The sequence below is a fragment of the Carassius auratus genome, chromosome 50, assembly GCF_003368295.1.
Source record: "Carassius auratus strain Wakin chromosome 50, ASM336829v1, whole genome shotgun sequence".
NCBI lineage: Eukaryota > Metazoa > Chordata > Actinopteri > Cypriniformes > Cyprinidae > Carassius > Carassius auratus.
The window spans coordinates 17,511,589-17,530,053 of NC_039292.1; the positions used below are offsets into that span (position 1 = coordinate 17,511,589).

General features: G+C 37.8%; 2 protein-coding genes across 4 annotated transcripts in view; both read left to right on the forward strand.

The window, feature by feature from the left end:
* Nucleotides 1-39: 39 nt before the first annotated feature.
* Nucleotides 40-11,952, forward strand: LOC113067205 (proton myo-inositol cotransporter-like). Of its 2 annotated transcripts, XR_003279287.1 has the most exons (12): nucleotides 40-207; nucleotides 1,142-1,630; nucleotides 1,709-1,868; nucleotides 2,293-2,498; nucleotides 2,749-2,857; nucleotides 5,173-5,336; nucleotides 5,428-5,548; nucleotides 6,131-6,256; nucleotides 8,027-8,145; nucleotides 8,235-8,387; nucleotides 9,898-11,240; nucleotides 11,446-11,952. XR_003279287.1 is itself a non-coding variant. In XM_026239518.1 (11 exons), exons 2-11 carry the CDS (start codon nucleotides 1,168-1,170, stop codon nucleotides 10,110-10,112), a joined length of 1,836 nt encoding a protein of 611 aa, XP_026095303.1. In that variant the 5' UTR covers nucleotides 40-207; nucleotides 1,142-1,167; the 3' UTR covers nucleotides 10,113-11,952. The 2 variants fall into 2 exon arrangements, 1 of the variants encoding a protein (XP_026095303.1); XM_026239518.1 differs by having other exon boundaries at nucleotides 9,898-11,952.
* Nucleotides 11,953-15,302: 3,350 nt separating this feature from the next.
* The window catches only part of LOC113067206 (kinesin-like protein KIF21A), a 64,737-nt gene continuing 61,574 nt past the window's right edge, over nucleotides 15,303-18,465 (forward strand). For both annotated transcript variants that reach the window (XM_026239520.1, XM_026239521.1), the window contains exon 1: nucleotides 15,303-15,607. In XM_026239520.1, coding sequence (XP_026095305.1) covers nucleotides 15,564-15,607 — 44 coding nt within the window. In that variant the 5' untranslated portion in view covers nucleotides 15,303-15,563. The remainder of the gene's footprint in view (nucleotides 15,608-18,465) is intronic.

Genomic DNA, 18,465 nt, shown 5'->3' on the forward strand with positions numbered 1-18,465 from the left:
GGGCTGTAGTTCCCGATTTCACTCTCGGCGGTGAAAAGAAGAAATCTCGGTCATGCACGAGGCTGAAGATCGGCGCTGCGTTATGAATCATATGACTGCAACAATTCACAAACTTCCTGTTTGAGCACAACAGAGTGAAAGCAAGAAGAGAAGGGAGGACGTCTGAGTCCTAGACGAAGCAAAGGCACAGAGGAAAGCGTCTTGCTGGTAGGTTACAAGAGGAGAACGAAAATATATCTATTTGAAGCTACTCACGTGCAAATGTATGCGAGACAGGATTGTTGTTCATTTTTAAAACGCGTTAGCTATTGCTAACTGTAGATGTCTGTGGACATAGAGGAAGTTGTGCATTTTCATGTTTTATGAAACAATGTTGAAAGAATATGAATATAAAAATAAAATAAGTTTTCAGAAGCATTCATCTAAACGTACAATATTTTTCGCGACACTTTTTAATTTCGATGTATTTTGTTGTAGCTATAATGCATGCGTACGAAGTGAGATATCGCTGCGTTAACAGTCGATGAAACATTTTACACCGTACAACACACAAAATGAGGCGATTTCGCTAGCTTGAGGCATAGAGCCTCTTTTATATTTGGGATTTGTGATGTAGACCCGAAAAGTGTAATTCATTTCGGAAAATCGGTTCGTTTGAATGGCTTCTGATTCACTGATTCACTGAACTCAGTAAACAGACATCCGCCGTGTGGCACTTAAACGAGTGTCTGTATGTTACAATACACTTAAATCCACCACTATATCTTAAATGCTTTGTATAAATAATGACAAACGAGTGATACACAAACAAAATTGCCAATAGGCTCAGCTGAGTCATTAGATAGAACCGATTCAAAAGAACAATTCGCTCGCGAATCACTTCTTGTAGAATGTGTTGTTAAATTAACCTAAGTTAGTGTTTGTATGATATGTTCCACTAAATCAGATTTATTTTTCTGTACAGTGTATGTGTTATATCAAATCACTATATGTTGAAAGATTTAGCATATAACCTCCAGTATTTGATTTGCAGATGGTTTGAAGTGTGTGCAATGCCAACATAGTCAAGCTGGGTTGGGTTACGTGGCTTTTGTTAATGTTGATCATGTGATGATCACAAGGTGTTTCCTTTGTGATTTAGGAGACAATGTGCACAAGCTGTGGAGAATGGAAGAGCTGATAGGAGACCGGAGAGTTGAGGACGAGAGGAGCTTGATAAAGACGCCATCTGATGTCCAGGCCAGTGCCAGAGAACATGACTCGTCCACGTCCACGCGTCAGACCCGCTCTGTCCAGCGCGGCTCGCCATGTTTCGTCTACACCCTGGCGTTCTTCTCGGCTCTGGGTGGGTTCCTGTTTGGCTATGACACAGGAGTGGTGTCTGGAGCCATGCTGCTGCTCAAGAGGGAGATGAACCTCAGCTCTTTATGGCAGGAGCTGCTGGTGTCCATCACTGTTGGCGCCGCAGCCGTTTCCTCTCTGGCTGGTGGGTATCTCAACGGGCTTTACGGCCGGAGAATCTGTATACTGCTCGCTAGCTTTATCTTCTCTGCTGGAGGAATCATCCTGAGCGTCGCACCCAACAAAGAGGTTCTTCTGTGTGGGAGGCTCACGGTTGGGCTCGGGATAGGTAACTCATATACGGTGTGTGTAAAACTGTTTGAATTCAGTTTGTGTGCCTTATCGGTTTTTATGTCTTGTGTATAAGGGATTGCATCTATGACCGTGCCGGTCTACATCGCTGAGGTTTCACCTTCTGAACTCCGAGGTCAGCTGGTCACCATTAACACCCTGTTTATCACCGGTGGGCAGTTCATAGCTAGCGTGGTGGACGGGGTCTTTAGCTACCTCCCCCATGATGGCTGGAGGTGAGGACAGTTTTACCTGCATAAAAACTGTTTCAATCTTCTTTTTCAAAATTTTATTTTATCGACTGGTATATTTTTGCTGCAACCCAATAAGTAAAATAATTTATTACAAATAAATTAATAATTCAATAATTTATTTTTAAATAAAATATATGCAAATAATATTTAATAGTCGATACTAATACAAAATATATAAAAAAATGAATCCAGTGGCTCATGCCACTCATGGCTCATGTACTTGCATACTTATAACTTATATCTAAATATAAAGCAAAACATTTATATAAAACTACAAATCAAAAAAAAATAGACATATTCAGACATTCTGCAGGAAAGGCGGAGAATGTGAATGTGAGATAAAAATGAGGTACAGGTGTGGTTCATAAGGAGCTGGTTTTTGAATCATTTTTGTGTCGGTGTATAGGTATATGTTGGGCTTGTCAGTTGTTCCTGCTGCGCTGCAGTTCCTGGGGTTCCTCTTCCTCCCGGAGAGTCCTCGCTGGCTCCTGCAGAAAGGAGATACCCAGAATGCTCGGCTGGTGCTCAGTCGGATCCGTGGCGGTGTAAATGTGGATGAGGAGTATGAGAGCATTCGGAGCAGCATTGAGGAGGAGAAGATTGATGCTGGTGGTGAGATCATGCAGACGTCACAACACACACACACACACAGTGCTGAGTTCAGGGTTTCCACCATCACGGAAAACAAAAAAATTTACCTGAAGTTAGACTTAGGCTTTAATGTCTTTTTGTAAGGAAATTTATCAGTAGTGAACCAGAATCATATATACAAGTTATATTAAAAACACTAATGAAGTAATCGAAAATGAGTTTGTCAAAAATGTGTCCACTCTTTGTGTAATTTTGATTGATGGATGTCCAGAGGGTCCAGTGTTGTGGCGTATCCTGACGTTCGCTCCAGCACGGCGTGCTCTGATCGTGGGTTGTGGCCTACAGATGTTCCAGCAGCTCTCAGGAATCAATACAGTCATGTAGGTCTAAAGAAAACATGTGACTTTATCAGCACTTTATCCATATCACTCAAACTAACAATAATAACTGTAACGATAAGCAGGGTTGTAAGTTCTCCGATTTCCGGCGTGCAGTGTTTGGCTGCGGAAAAAAATAAATAAAATCCTAAATAAAAAAAAAAGGAAATCTTGTTCATTATCACTTTCGAGTCCATGAATTAGTCTACCGATGGTATGAGAAGAGGAGCTTTCACTCTCAACCAAACTAAAATTACTAGCCAATCAGAATGTTTTGCTTTTATAAATATGAGACGGGCATCATAGTATACTTAGAGTAATCATGTCATCTCCATAAGAACCATATGATTGCCAGAACAAATTAACTTAATAATAATAATAATTAGTAACTTAATTTGCCAGCGAAGACTGTATGTGTAAAAGGGGCAACACTCTTCCTTTGTATATGCTGTGAATTTGAATTAACGTTCGTCTAGATTTCATCTAGATTTATCTCACTAGATTTGTAACATAAATCATGTATAAAACTTTGCCAACATAGGAGAATTCATCAACCTATGTCTGAATATGGCATGTATTGTACATCACGATTTCAAAATAAAAGCCTTTTGCCTGTGGCCAAATATTAAGATTTAAAGGATTCAAACATTGTTTAATCAGGCTGTAAAGTTAAACATCACCTGGCTGTTGGCACCTTCTGCAGGTATTTGTTTTAATGCATAATAATACATAATTTTTTTTTTTTTTTAACCAATTATTATTGCCTCATTGTTAGTTTATATATAAATAGTCATACTAAAGCCTGGTTTTCACTTAGCTTACTAAAAAATGTCAGATTACTCAATTGTCCAAATAATCTGTAGATTACTTGATTACCTAAATAATCATTAGATACAGTCCTAGATTAGTTAAAATATTTTTTAATACAACTGCTTTTTACTTTTTGTAATTAAAAGACAGATATTTTGTAATTGAAAATTTCTTACAAATAGTATTCAAATATTGCCTTGTTCTACTGAACCAAGTATCTGTATTTTGTCTCATCTCATTAGCTAAGTGTATTGTTACACAGTGTCGATAAACAGTGATATAGCTCATAATTTTCCAAGTGTATGATGCAGCTTTCAGGGCAACCATCTATTTATGGAAAAGAAAATCAGTTTGAATAAAGAAAGGGATAACTTTGCCATAGTATCCTTTCAAATGTTAAAGTTGCCACAGTCACTGCATGCTTTGCATGTGCTGCCCCCGGAAAAAAGTTCAGGCTCAGGGTTTTTTTTTTGCTTTTACTCCTGGATAAGTATATTAGCGTTCACAACACCACAAAAACAACGTTCTGTTCATTATTAAGTGTGTGCTGTCATTTTGTTGTTTGCCATTTTTAATACTCAATCCCTTTAAAGTCAGGTGGACTCTAATTGGCTGTCAATATTTTTTATCATTCATCAGTTAGAAAAATAGCTCTCAAAGTGATTCCAAATCTAGCTTGCATCTGTGGCGTTATTGTTATTGCTGTGATGTGGACTTTGCTGTTCTCATAACATTAGAATGATAACTGCAACTTCTTAGTTATTGTTTAAGATGCACCAATGTATCAGCCATCAGTATTTATCAGATGTTTTTTTATTTATTTATTTAATTTAATGCCATCCGCAATAAACTAGCTAAAATACCTTACTGCATGTACTTTAGAACTTTGCTAATGTAAAGCATCATCAAAATAAAATGTTTTAATGATAAAAGTTAAATAAGTGGGCAAGTGACATATACAGTATATCGGTATCTTAAGTGTACAACTGTTGTTTGTTAAAGATGTGCATCCCCGTGCATCCCCGGTTGACGTTGTTGTTTTTGTGATCTTTATCGTACTTGCTGTGATTTTAAGACTACAGTTTATTTCAGAATTAAATTGCAACATTTTTATTTTACAATTCTGACTTTATTCTCGCAATTTAAAAAAAATAAAAAATAAAAATAAGTCCGAATTGTGAGAGAAAAGTCACAATTACCTTGACTTTTTATTCCGTGGTGGAAACAAAAACAGAATTGTGAGATGTAAACTTATTCTTACAATTCTGACTTTTTTTTTTTTTAATCAGAGTTTTCAGAAATGTAACCCTTTTCTCAAAGTATGTGAAACAACAAACAACAGTGTAATCTTTCGAAATGAGTGTGTATACTATCTACATTATAATACATAGTCCACACTGTGGAAACGGCATCATTAATGTGGTAGCATTCAGTTTTGAACATTACCTTGGACTCACAAGGGTAATGTCTATTTGAAGGGAATAAAATGATCTCTCTGAACACTGCAGGTACTACAGCGCCACCATCCTGCAGATGTCTGGAGTACAGGACGATCAGATGGCCATCTGGCTGGCTTCTGCCACAGCCTTCACCAACTTCCTGTTTACTCTATTAGGCGTGTGGCTTGTGGATAGGGTGGGCCGCAGGAAGCTGACTCTGGGCAGCATACTAGGTGATGATTCGGACACAGCCATGAACACAGGTGCTCACTAACAGACTGAAGTATGTAGTGCTGTAATGGCCGTGTGCTGTGAATCACTCAGGTACTGCTGCAAGTCTGATGGTGCTCGCTGCGGGTTTCCTGCTTACGGCTCAGGCCTCTCCACCCGTGACCTTTCACCCCAATGACCCCTCCCTCCACAACTCCACCTGCATTACATATGGGTGAGTTTTGCCTTTTAGTAGTCTAGATTGACCTATGTATTTTTACCAGAATAAGGACTATGCAGATAAGAAAAAATAAAATAAAAATACTATACAATATATTTGAAGATAACTTCAGAATATTAGAGTATATGCAAATATAAAAGTAGTTAGAGTGTGTAAGAGACTCAATATCATCTAAAATATGCTGCTGAGCTCTTCTGGCTTTTTTTGTTTCTGTGGAAACAGCAAGGGATTATGGGAAGTGTAGTTATTTAGCAGGAGTTACACTATTAATCAGTAACTCACACTTACTTGTGGTTCTTACCGAAGCTTAAAGAGATGAAAATGTTATGAAGTTATACAGTAGTTTTAGGGTATTGGTGTGAACTATCTCTTTAACAATCTCTGAGCTGTGATTTTAAAAGGTTTGTTCATAACTGTTTACTTAAATGAATCTCTCTGTGGAAAAATGAATGGGATTATGTACTTCAGGAGTCTGACAGTCGCGCTCCATAAACTCTAGATCTTGACTGAGCTACTCGATGTATATAAATCTAGTGCACAAGTGTGACTGAGTTTGTTTCTGTCTCTACGCTGAAGGTTCTGTGAATCCTGCATGTTGAATCCAGATTGTGGTTTCTGTTATGGGAAGAATGGCACAGTGGTGATTGAGTCGTCATGTTTGCCTGTGGATGTGGCCAACACTGGGGCGGCTGCAGCGGGCAGGTAATACACCTATAGATATCTCTGCTCTTGTGAAAAGAAGTGCACTTAATTGTATTGAATGTGCATTTGTAGTATACTTCAAATTTTTTACTTGCACGTAGGGCTGCACGATAATGATTAAATCCTAATTGTCGATTCTTCACTTGAAATTGTGATTATTAATTGCAATTATCAAATTTTACACTCAATGATGTTTATACCAATGGTTGAAGCAACTGCATTCCATATTTTTATAGAAAAATGAACAAGTTGAAAACTTTTATTGCTTCTCTAAAGCATTAAGCTTCAAATGTTAAAGGGGGGGTGAAATACTCGTTTCACTCAAAAATATCCTGTTAATCTTGAGTACCTATAGAGTAATACTGCATCCTTCATAACTCCAAAAAGTCTTTAGTTTTATTATATTCATAAGAGAAAGATAGTCTGTACCGATTTTTCCCGGAAAACACGACCGGCTGGAGGCGTGACGTGTGGGCGGAGCTAAAGAATCACGAGCACCAGTAGGCTTTTGTGTTGAGAGCGTTTGGAAGCTGTGACATTATCGTGAGGAAAAAAACAACCAAAACAAACCATGGCTAACAGTCAGATTCAGCGTATATTTATGATCCAGAATCAGATCCAGAGGCTGAAACTGAACGAGAGCAGCAGCAGCAACGACTCGCTCCGAGTGGGGCTCAAACCCGGGTCTCTGGCATGGGAGGGGACGCACTAACAAGGAGGCAGAGATATTTGAAGCAGTTTTACTCACCTCATGCGGTTCCAACACACGATCGTGACCCTTTTTCGTTGGGACTGCATTATCCTTAAGAATTAAACAATACGCAAATCCGGCGTCAAACTGGGCCTTGTTTGTTAAACAAGCATCTTCGAAATGCAGGGAACAAACACAAACACTTGCACAACTCCGTTGATGCTCTGTAAAAATAAACTCCATCCACTGCTCCCTTAATGCTGTTTTTTTTTGGTAATCTGTGCAGGGTTGTCTTGCCCTGGCAACCAAAAACACACTCCTTTTGTGACATTTGGCGACGCTCTCGCTCTGATCAGTGAAGTCTGTTGTGCTCTCAGTGCTCTGCTATACGGGAGCGCTCTCTTCCGGCAGAAGTGCCTCAGGACCCATATAAGGAAATTCTGCTCCATCTAACGTCACACAGAGCCATACTCGAAAAAAACTTTCCGAAACTTGTGACAAACCGGAAGGAGTATTTTTGGAACAAAAATACTCCTTCAAACGTACAACTTAATTTTTTAAACTTTGTCCATGTTTAGCATGGGAATCCAACTCTTTAACAGTGTAAAAAACTCAGTATGCATGAAATAGGATTTCACCCCCCCCCCCCCCCCACCCTTTAACTATAAAGGTGCTGGTCATACAATTAGAATATCATCAAAAGTTGATTTATTTCACATTTCTCACAGACTGATATATTTCAAATGTTTATTAAATATTCAGCCAATATTAAAATATTGAGATAATGAATTTGGGACTTTCCTTAGTTGTCAGTTATAATCATCAAAATTAAAAGAAATAAATATTTGAAATATGTCAGTCTGTGTGTAATGCATGAATCTAATATACAAGTTTCACTTTTTGAATGGAGTTAGTGAAATCAACTTTTTTTTTTTGAGGTACCAATTTCAACCACTAGCTGACAGTTAATTAGAAATGTGTTTTTTTTAATGCAAAAGTGCACTTCTTTGCTTATGATTTATAAATATAATGTTAACCTAAATGTTCCATTAAGTCTCATCATGTTCATGTTCATTGAGGTGTTCCAATGGCACACAAGAGAGTTTAGGTGTATTCTGGGCCTATAACTATTGCCCAACATCTTACTCCTGGATTGTTCTGCTGGGTCTCATTCTGTATCTGGCCTTCTTTGCCCCAGGTGAGAGTTCACTCAGTCCACCGGAGCTTAAAGTAACTGTTACTGACCTTAAAGCTTGATGTCTGATGTGAGCTTGTGTGTTGGAGCAGGTATGGGTCCAATGCCGTGGACGGTGAACTCTGAGATCTATCCGCTGTGGGCTCGGAGCACAGGGAACGCCTGCTCTGCTGGAGTCAACTGGATCTGTAATGTCCTCGTGTCCCTGACCTTCCTCCATGTGGCCCAGTTCCTGACATACTACGGTACAACACAGCACACACACACACAACCCTGATCACCATAACAGTATTTACTGTACATACTCCCAGTGGTTTGTACTCACTAGGCCAGAGACGTCAAACTCAATACCTGGATTACAGGATCTCTGCAGAGTTTTGTTCCAACCCTGCTCCAACACACACATCGTTGCCTGGTGGTTAGAGTTTGACTCCTGACCCTAGGGTTGTGGACTTGATTTCAGATCAGATGTGTTAGAGTTTGGGTTGATGCAGTTGCAAGGTGGTTCTGGGAAGCTATGCATTCAATAGGGTGTTACAGTGTGTAGTATGTCACCATGCAGTTTTCTAGATTGTTTTTGGTGGTTACTTGTATGTTTTGTGCTTAATGTATGTTGTTACTGTATGTGGTTGCTGGGTTGGTTGGGATGGTTGCTTGAATGATCTTGGTGGATGCTAGGGCATTATTTTGTCGGTGCTAGGGTGTCCTGGGTGTTTGTCGGGCAGTTTCTGAGGTTGCTAGGTGTTCTGAGTGTTTTTGAACGTGGTGTTATACAGTTGCTAGGTTGTTGAGTTGAGTAGCTGTGCATTATATAAGGTGTTGGGGTTGTTCCTATAGTGTTGCTTAACAGTTGACGGGGTTCTAGTTAGGTGGTTCTTTAAGTATGTTTGGATAAAAGCGTCTGCTAAATGATTAAATGTAAATCTAAGTGTACTGAGTGGTTGAGAGGGTGTTGCTAGAGGTTGCTCCAGCGTTTGGGTTGTTGCTTTGGGGTTGATCGAGGGATCTAGGCACTGTTGGTGGTTGATAAGGTGATCTCATAGTTTTTAGTTTTCAGATTTCTTTGGTTATTTCAAATATGAAATTTAATTGTAAGCGTAGTGAACAGTTTTGAAGAATTGGATGTTTCACCATTCAAAGAGATGGGAGTTGCACTTGCATCCCCGAGAGGTGTTTCAAAGATGGCCGCCGAGTGACATGACTTGTCTTAAATGGACTTTGGTTCTAGTTGGAAAGTGTTTTATGTGCATTGATATTCAGTTTGTAGAGTTTTGGGTCTGGGTGGTTCAGTTTCAGTTCTGCGTGGGTTGACTGCATGTTTTTATTGGTTGATAATAATAAGTTGTTGCTACAGTGTTCGAGTGGTAGCATTTTGGGTCATTGGTTCTGATACTAGGTGGGAAGCTACTAATGTGTTTTGAGCATGTTATCATTCATTTCTTAGGTTTTTCTGAGTAGTTGCTATGCACCTGATGGGATGTTTGGGTGGTTGCTAGCGTGTCGCTCTAGGGTTGCTAGGGAGTTGCTAGGCTTTTCTAGATTTGTTACCAAGGTCTTCTAAGGGTTTTTGGTGAGCTGAAAGAGCATTGTTTTGGGGTTAATATGGTACTGTATTTGGTTGTTCATGGATTTATAACCATAGCACAAATGGTGAGTACAATCTACAAGTCTACATGTATATGTAAACTATTGCCAAAATGTGTATAATGATGTATAATGATTATATATTTCAGTGTGAATGTCTCTTTTGTCCAGGTGCGTTCTTCCTGTACTCCGGCCTGGCTCTGCTGGGCTTCGTGTTTGTGGTGGGCTGTCTGCCGGAGACCAAGGGTCTGCGTCTGGAGGAGATCGAGCCTTTGTTCGGGAGACAGCTGTGCAGCTGTGGAGCCGGCGGCACTCCCAGCGTTCACTACACCCGGGTAAACGGAGGAAACTACCGCTCTGAAGAAGACCTGACTGATGATGAATAGATACTGATGAAGATGATTCATGGTGCGAGGGGTGCTGTGGTTCCCATTCCAGAGATTCAACGTTCTAGTTGACTCGTTCCAAAAACGTAAACGTGTCAATTTAATTATGTTGATGCTTGATAAGCACATGAGATATTTCTGCGGTGATTGTATTTGCACATGTACAGATGAGTAGTGTTCGAGACAAACGTGTTGTTTGCTTAAGTAAAGGCTCATGAGATCAGGAAGTGAGATTGCTATCCAAATAAGTGCTCTGGAGTGCGACCCATGTGCATACACTTTATTATACTATTGGGAGACAGAGCAAACAGAGTTTGTTCTTTTCAAGGTGTACAGAGCTGTACGTTCATCTTCTAGAGCTTCTGTTACTAACCTCCGAATGAGTGTTTTACACAAAAGTGAAAATAATCTCATGATTAAAACTCCTTAAAACCTTAACTTTCCTTTTTTCTTTAAAGCCCTTGTGCTCACATTAAGATTCCTTTTAGACACACGCTGTCTGACCCTGGAAGTACAGGAATAATTCACCCACAAATTCTGCCCCCTCATATCATTCCAAACGTGTGTGTGTGTGTGTGTTTGCTTGTTTTTATAGGGATTGTTTTTTTTAATCATCTACTCACCTCGGGTCATTCCAAACCTGTATGTGAAGATGTTTTGAAGAATGTTGGTAATCAAATGGTTTTGGTTCCCATTGACTTCCATAAAATACTGTGGAAGTCAATGGGACTCAAAACTGTTTAGTTACCTATATTCTTATAAATGGTGTGTGTGTGTGTGTGTGAGAGAGAGAGAGAGAGAGAGTGTAAATAATGACAGAAGTTTCATTTTTTGGTGAACTATGCCTTTAAGGATCTTCACGTTTTGCTTCCATGCAGTGACAAAACAAAAAACAAAAAAAGCAACAAACTGCTGATAAATAATGGCAGAGTTGTGGCTGAACTATTCCTTCAGGTGGACTTGTGATGTGGTTTGAGGATGTGGGCTCGTGGTGGTGGAGACTGATGATGATGATGATCTGGTATTGTTGAATGAAGCTGGCAGTGTTTGATGTTTTAGCCCCGTGTGGAGTTGGGAGCTCTGCACTGTGCCACTTTGGAACCAGAGAGCAGAATTTCCTACATATCAGTGAGTATCCGTGATCTCAAGAGCGTGGCTTTTACAGATTACATAACGCTTTGTGTTTTCATTTTTATAAACTGGGGAACAAGTTAAAATAATTTTCTGCTGTAACTGATAGATTTTAGTAGAGCTTCAGTCTACTTTGTGTTGTGTGGAGAAAAAACAACTAATTTTTTTAAATGATATTATTAAATCTATTTTTCTGCTGCAGTTGCAGTAATGATGACCTTGTATGTGGACTTGAAGATTCATTTTATGGAAATAATCAAACTGTAGAATCGTGATGATTTTACATTATAAAGCAGCTTCGTTTTGTGATGTGTTTTCTACTTATTTGGTAGTTTTGATATCTTTTTCTCTGGCACTACACTCTAAACATTTATGAACCTAATGATACAGATATTATAGTTAAGACGAACAATTATTAGAGAATGTTTTGCAAAATTAAAATAACCTAATTAAATATATCATGTTTAATTCAGTGCATTACTTGATGTTTCTCTGTAATTAGTGGAATCCTACACTATTTGTTTTTCCAGTGTACTGTTCTCATCACTTCTGTTCTCAGTATCAAACGGTCAATCATTGAGGCAGTTCAGTCACAATGTTTAGATGTTGTTCCTGAGAAGACTATGAAGCTGAAATTGCTGCTGATAACTGTGCAATGCTGTGTTTGTAGATTTTCAGATGAATAAAGTTCCTGAAGCCGGTTGTGTAAGTCTCTTGTAGAGTTGTCTCGGCTCCGTCTGGCTGAAACCTGTTCAGTCTTATCCCAAACTGACCCTCTTTGACCTCTTACCCCTCATTTAGACCAGAGCTGGACACTGGTCCACCACCCTCTCATTCAGTATTCTCTGTTCATTTTATTTGCCTAAATTTCATACTAGGCCTATTTTATGTCCACTTTTACATTTATATATTTAGCACGATACAGTCGTGGCCAAAAATATCGGCACCCTTGGTAAATCTGATCAAAGAAGGCTGTGAAAATTCATCTAAATTGTTAATCCTTTTGATCTTTTATTAAACAATTCACAAAAATGTATCCTTTCATTGGATAATAAGAATTTTAAATGGGGGGGGGTATCCTTATGAAATAAAGGTTTTTCTCAAATACTCGTTGGACACAATTATTGGCACCCCTACAAATTCTCATGAGTAAAATATGGGAAGTATATTCCCAGTCATATTCACAATTTTGAGCACTACAGCATGATTATAAACATGAAATTTTCCAGCCATGGCTACCTGTTTCACAGAAATATAATCCATCAAAATGGGAAAAACCAAAGAATATATTTCTGATGCGCAGCAAAAGATGAATGAGCTTCACAAATTGGTGAAGTGGCTTTAAGAAAAGAGAGCAGTGAAAATTCCCATTTCCAATCAACATAAAATGTTAGGAATCTGCCTGGAAGAGGACGTGTGTCTATATCGTATAATGCACGGTGAGGAGGAGAGTTTGAGTGGCTAAAGACTCTCCATGGATCACAGCTGGAGAACTGCAGAAAACAGTTTAATCTCAAGTTCAGAAAACCTTAAAAAGAATAGTCAAACAGAACCTACATCAACACATGTTGTTTGGGAGGGTTTCAAGAAAAAAATGCTCCTAGCTCATCCAAAAACAAACTAAAGCATATTCAGTTATCAGACATGACTGGAACTTCAAATGCGACTTTATGGTGAGATGAAACAAAAAAAAAAAGTAACTTTTTAACAGCAAACACTCAAGATGGGTTTGGTGAACACAGAGATGAAAAGTACCCAACGTGTACAAAGAAATATACAGCTTTATTTTTGATGTTGTGGGCCTATATTTCAACTGGAGGTCCTGGACATCTTGTTTAGACACGACATCATGGATTCTGTCAAATACCAACCTAAAAATTGAGAGGAGTGAACTGAAGAGGAGAAGCACCAACATGGAGCTGGGAATTTAAAGGGTCTGAGGTGATTCTGGATGAAGGAATGGTTCTCTAACCTCATCAGGCATTATAGGAGAACATTTAGACCTGTTAAACTGGCGAATGGAGGTATTGAAGTATTGAATAAAAGGGTGCTGTTAATTGTGGCCAATGTGTATTAGAGAAAAAACATTTCATAAGGAGTTCAAACATTTCATAATGATATTTCCCCCCATTTTAAATTCATATTATCCAATTAAAGGATATATTTTTATGATTTTTTAAAATAAAAGATCAAAAGGATTAACAATGCAGATGAATTTTCACAGCCGCCTTTGATCATATTTATCAAGGGTGCCAATATTTTTGGCACGACTGTATATGAGACAGTACATGCCTCACAAGAGCAAGAACAAAAACAATTCATCAAACAGCCAGTAATATGCCATGTTTACTAGATGGGGAGCAAGTGTGCAGTGTATTGATAGAAAGCGTCCTGTGTTCTGTACTTGAGTGTGTGCCTCTGGTAATGTGAGAGTGAGTAACTGGACACTGCAGTTTGGCCGGAGGTCAAGACACTGGAGCTCCAGTGCTGAACTGTTTCACCTCTGTTACCAGCACTGTTCTGCACTCACACTCAGTTCAAGTGGAAAGTGCATCGAGTTAAAGGAAATTATGGAATGAAACTGTGACAGCATGAGAACTCATATACGCTCCCCCAGACCCACGTACTGTAGAAAGATTTCCCCAGCAGCCTGTAAGATGTGTGCTAATGTTCAAATTGAAATGGAGATTACATAAACCAATGCTATTTTATTAAAATGTTTGAATGCATTCACCCTGGCTCAGAAAACAGATGAATTTACAAGAGCATTACCGGGTGAGAGCGCACAACACCACTGCATCAGATCCATAATGAGCACCACATTTAGACATATAACATATACAATGTGGTATTATTATTATTATTATTATTTTGGGTAAACCTTTTTTATAAAATGCATTATAAAAGTAGTTTTAATGCATTAATTATGACTTTGTTAATTAATGCTCCTTATAATGCATTGTATGAATTCATGAATAATTGTATTCACAGTTTTTTTGTTATAAATACAGTTTATCTATATAATGCATTAAGACACATGCAGAAACTTTAATTACAGTTATTTATGAAAATATATAATGCTTTACAACCTACATTATGATTAACTTTACCGTGCATTATGAAGGTTTTGAGTTTTATCGTTACATTTTAAACAAAACACACACATTCACAAATACACATTCTATTCAATAATATAATAATACTATATTTTACTTGATTGTATTATTATTTTTCATTTGTATTATTATATTATATTATATTATATTAAATAACAATTAATTTATGTTGGTCTGGCCCCTAATGAATGAAAATATACTCAAACTTCATTACAATTAATATTACTTAATAACGTGATTAATAATAGTTTTGTGTGTGATTGTGATAGTTTGCAATTATGTTGAGCTTCTTTTATTATTTTATTATTATTACTCAAACTCACATAATTAATAGTCAACAAATGATTAATTATGTGATTAATAATAGTTGTTTGTGTAATTGTAGTTTTTGACTTCTGCGTGCAGAACATCTTTTTAGAATTGAAATTAATTAAATTAGCCTTTTTATGCTTATGTTATTTTAGAAGAGCAATATAAAATGCCCACAAAAAGTATACTGTTACTGTGGAATATATATTTATTTACATATATTTATTCATAATAAAATGTTTAGCAAAAATGATAAAATAATGACATAATAATTATTTACAGTGCATACAATTGAAATTCTTCTTCTTCTTCTTCTTCTTCTTATTATTATTATTATTATTAGTAGTAGTAGTAGTAAAATAGGGTTGTCATATTTGCTTCTATGTGTTAAATATACCAAACAAAAGAATTAGGTTCTCAATCATTTTAACAAAGAAAGAAAGAAAGAAAGAAAGAAAGAAAGAAAGAAAGAAAGAAAGAAATACGCATATCAGTGCAGCTGATATCTGCGTCTCTGCAGATATATCCACAATGTAAATGAATATGTCTCATAACTTTGATAACAGGCAGAACACGCTGATTTGCATGCGTATGATGACGTCACCCCAAGGGTCCTCTAGGAGGCGTGGTTTGGTGACGCATTGCGGCTGGGACTTCATGAAGTGAGCATGTAGTTTAGATCAGATGAGATCGGGACACACACAGGACCTCGGTTTAATGACCACGCGTGACCGCGGCGCATCGCTTCTGTAGCGGCTGCATGCAGATCAACGCCTCGGCCATGACAGAGACGACACGCGCGTGAGCCGAGCCGAGGCCCCGCCTTAAAGGTGCTGCGCACTTACAGAATTGATCGGATTGGTGTGCGATCGATCGATCGATGCAGATCTGAATCATGTCAAGCGGACAGGATGAGAGCACGGTCCGGGTGGCGCTCAGGTAGGGCACGAGCACTAGTGCGCGTTACTGATGTGCATTCACGCACTTGTCACCTGCTGCAGCCAGTGCACGTGCGGCATGTCATAGTCATGCAACAATGGAAAGTTTACAGCAGCAAATGATTGTTTTGTCTGCGCTATGGGGTAAAATAACAACCAATCGTGATATTTCATCTGTAATGTACAGTTATGTTGTTGTGATTTTGAGCCAATGAGATTTCAGAGTGGGCGGGGCAAACAGGAGCAACGCCACATATAAACTGTCCTTGTTCCAAATCTTCCTAACAATTAGTATGCGACAATCTGAATGTCATGGGAGAGGTTTGGGATGGGATGTATTTTAAATATTATTTTGTATTTCAAATACCTTTTGAAAAAGTATTTAAATACATTTAACCTTACTAATTTTTAGTATTTTTGTTATACTTGTTGTTAAACTTGTTGATACAGGAAATCAGCAGTCCAAAAAAAATAATTTTATGTATTTTGAAACTAAATAAATACTAAGATTAAATGTATTTAAATACAAAATAGTAATAGTAAAATAGTACACGGTCCGTGTCACTAGATAAAATCGCTTATTTCTCTGGATTTAAACATTGTACGAAACATTTGGGATTTGGGTGTAAATGAGTACACAAAATATTTAACCCTGTTCTAGTGGTTTTTGGATATTTTAATAAAATAAAATTTTATATATTGTGCCTTTAATTGCCAAGGATTTCAGTTGTGTGTGTGTGTGTGTGTGTGTGTGTGTGTGTGTGTGTGTGGCAGTCTGTGCTATAAGTAGACAGCTGACTGACATGATCAATGGAAGAAGAGGTTTATTGACGGATCTGTTCGTTAGATCTGCGATCAGCCCGTTTGTGTGTGTTTCAGAAGTCTGCACAGATGCTTTTTGTTGTTTCACCGGTCACAAAATCAAATAAAATCAGCTAGCTCAAAATAATAATGATATTTCAGCCTGAGTGTCCGGACTGTTTTCTGTTACGTGAAATTGAAACACAGAATAGATGCTGTATATAAACCAAACTGGTAAATTTAGGTCTGTTTCAAAATCATACAGCCTTGATTATTAAAATATGATATCAGTAGCATCCATTGAAAACCCCATATAGGTTGACAGTAACACATATGACTAATAATATTTTTAATGTAATATATGCATGCAAATGCTAGTCTTTACATATATATTAGTCTTTGCACCATTTTACAACACAAGTAGAGATGATTGACAGGTTAACTAAACAAACACATTGCTATATTATATGTATATACAGTAAATAAAGCGCTAGGCTGTGGTTGCGGTACAGTGGATGTGACGTGGGACGCCGAGGCAGCTGTGGATGACAGTGCTGTTTTCTTCAGTGAGTCAGCAGCTCTCGCATGAGCACATGTCATCGTGTAAAGAAATAAAAGCCTCACAGATACAGATCAAATCAGACTGGCGTCCTTCCTCAAGTTAATCTAGTTAGTCTACTGAGGTCACATTCATAATCAATATTAAATCCATGTTTACAGTGTTTGCAGAAATGCTTAGCCTGTTTAACAAAACGTACTTAATATCAACATAAACGCAGCATATATTTATGAAATTCAATAAAGAACAAATAACAAGCAACAGAAAGACAAAATAATGACTTTTCAAATATACATATTTTAAGAAATTAATACTTTTATTCAGCAAGTTATTTATTTGATCAAAAGTGACAGTCAAGATATTGATAATGTTACAAAAGATTTGTATAACGAAGCTGTTGTTTTGACCTTTCCAGTACAGTATCACGGTTTCCACAAAAATATTTGAGCACCAACCTCAAAATAAATGTGTTTTTAAAATATCTTACAGGAATAAATTCGATTTTACATGTTTATTAAAACAAAAATAATAAAAAGATAATTTGTAATAACATCTATTAATGTTTTTGTTGTTTTTCTGCTCTACTATCAAATAAACCTTGGTGTGCATTTCCTTTAAAGAGCACTTAAGATGAAAATTGTAAGCTTCCTTTCACTGTTTATAAGTCCTGTACATTAGGTTTAAATCCATCCAAGGTTAAAAAACATTGTCATTTTGTCAAAATATCATTTTAAAATTACCTCAATTCTCAGAGATCCCCAAACGGTTCGTGCGAAGCTGTTCAAAAGATTCAGTTTCCTTAAACCCCACCTTTCGGTAGCATACTGTGTTCTGATTGGTCAACTAACATAGTCAGGTTTGATTGGTTGTTCCGCACACACCTCCACGGTAAACTATGCATTAGCATCTGTTTGGGGTGAATTATGTCTTATTCCTATCACAGCGAAGCAAACTGTAAAATAAAAAACTTGAACAGTCTCGCTGCTTTTTCTTCTGTGTGGGTGTATTCAAGCCGCGCGCTTCAGTTTGAATCTGAATAGCGCGTTCAGCGTGAGGGCGTGGTCACATTAGACATAACGAAGGGAGACATGAAAAACAGACATCGCGTTGTTTTCATATGGATTACTTTATCACAGAATATCTGTTTTCGGCAGCACTTGTTTAGTTTTAAAGTAGGCATGTCAAGCTTTCTATAGATATCTCTCTCATGTCTCTTCGTTGAGTATTCACGGAGTTACACTTCATTTTAATGACGTGTTTGTACATGACGATCAGAAAGGCTGCAGACAGCACACATACTGTTAAGACGCTCGGGAGAAAACAAACACATAACTCCATAATCATACTTCGCGTTGTGATTCGGGGGTGCTCGTTGGTCTAAATAAAGTTGGTAATGAACCATCTTTTATGGCCAAACGCTTTGAAAATCCCGCTGTACTCACCGAGAATAGAAAAGCAGTCATCAGAGAAATGTTGTGAACACAACAAAAGGGATTTGT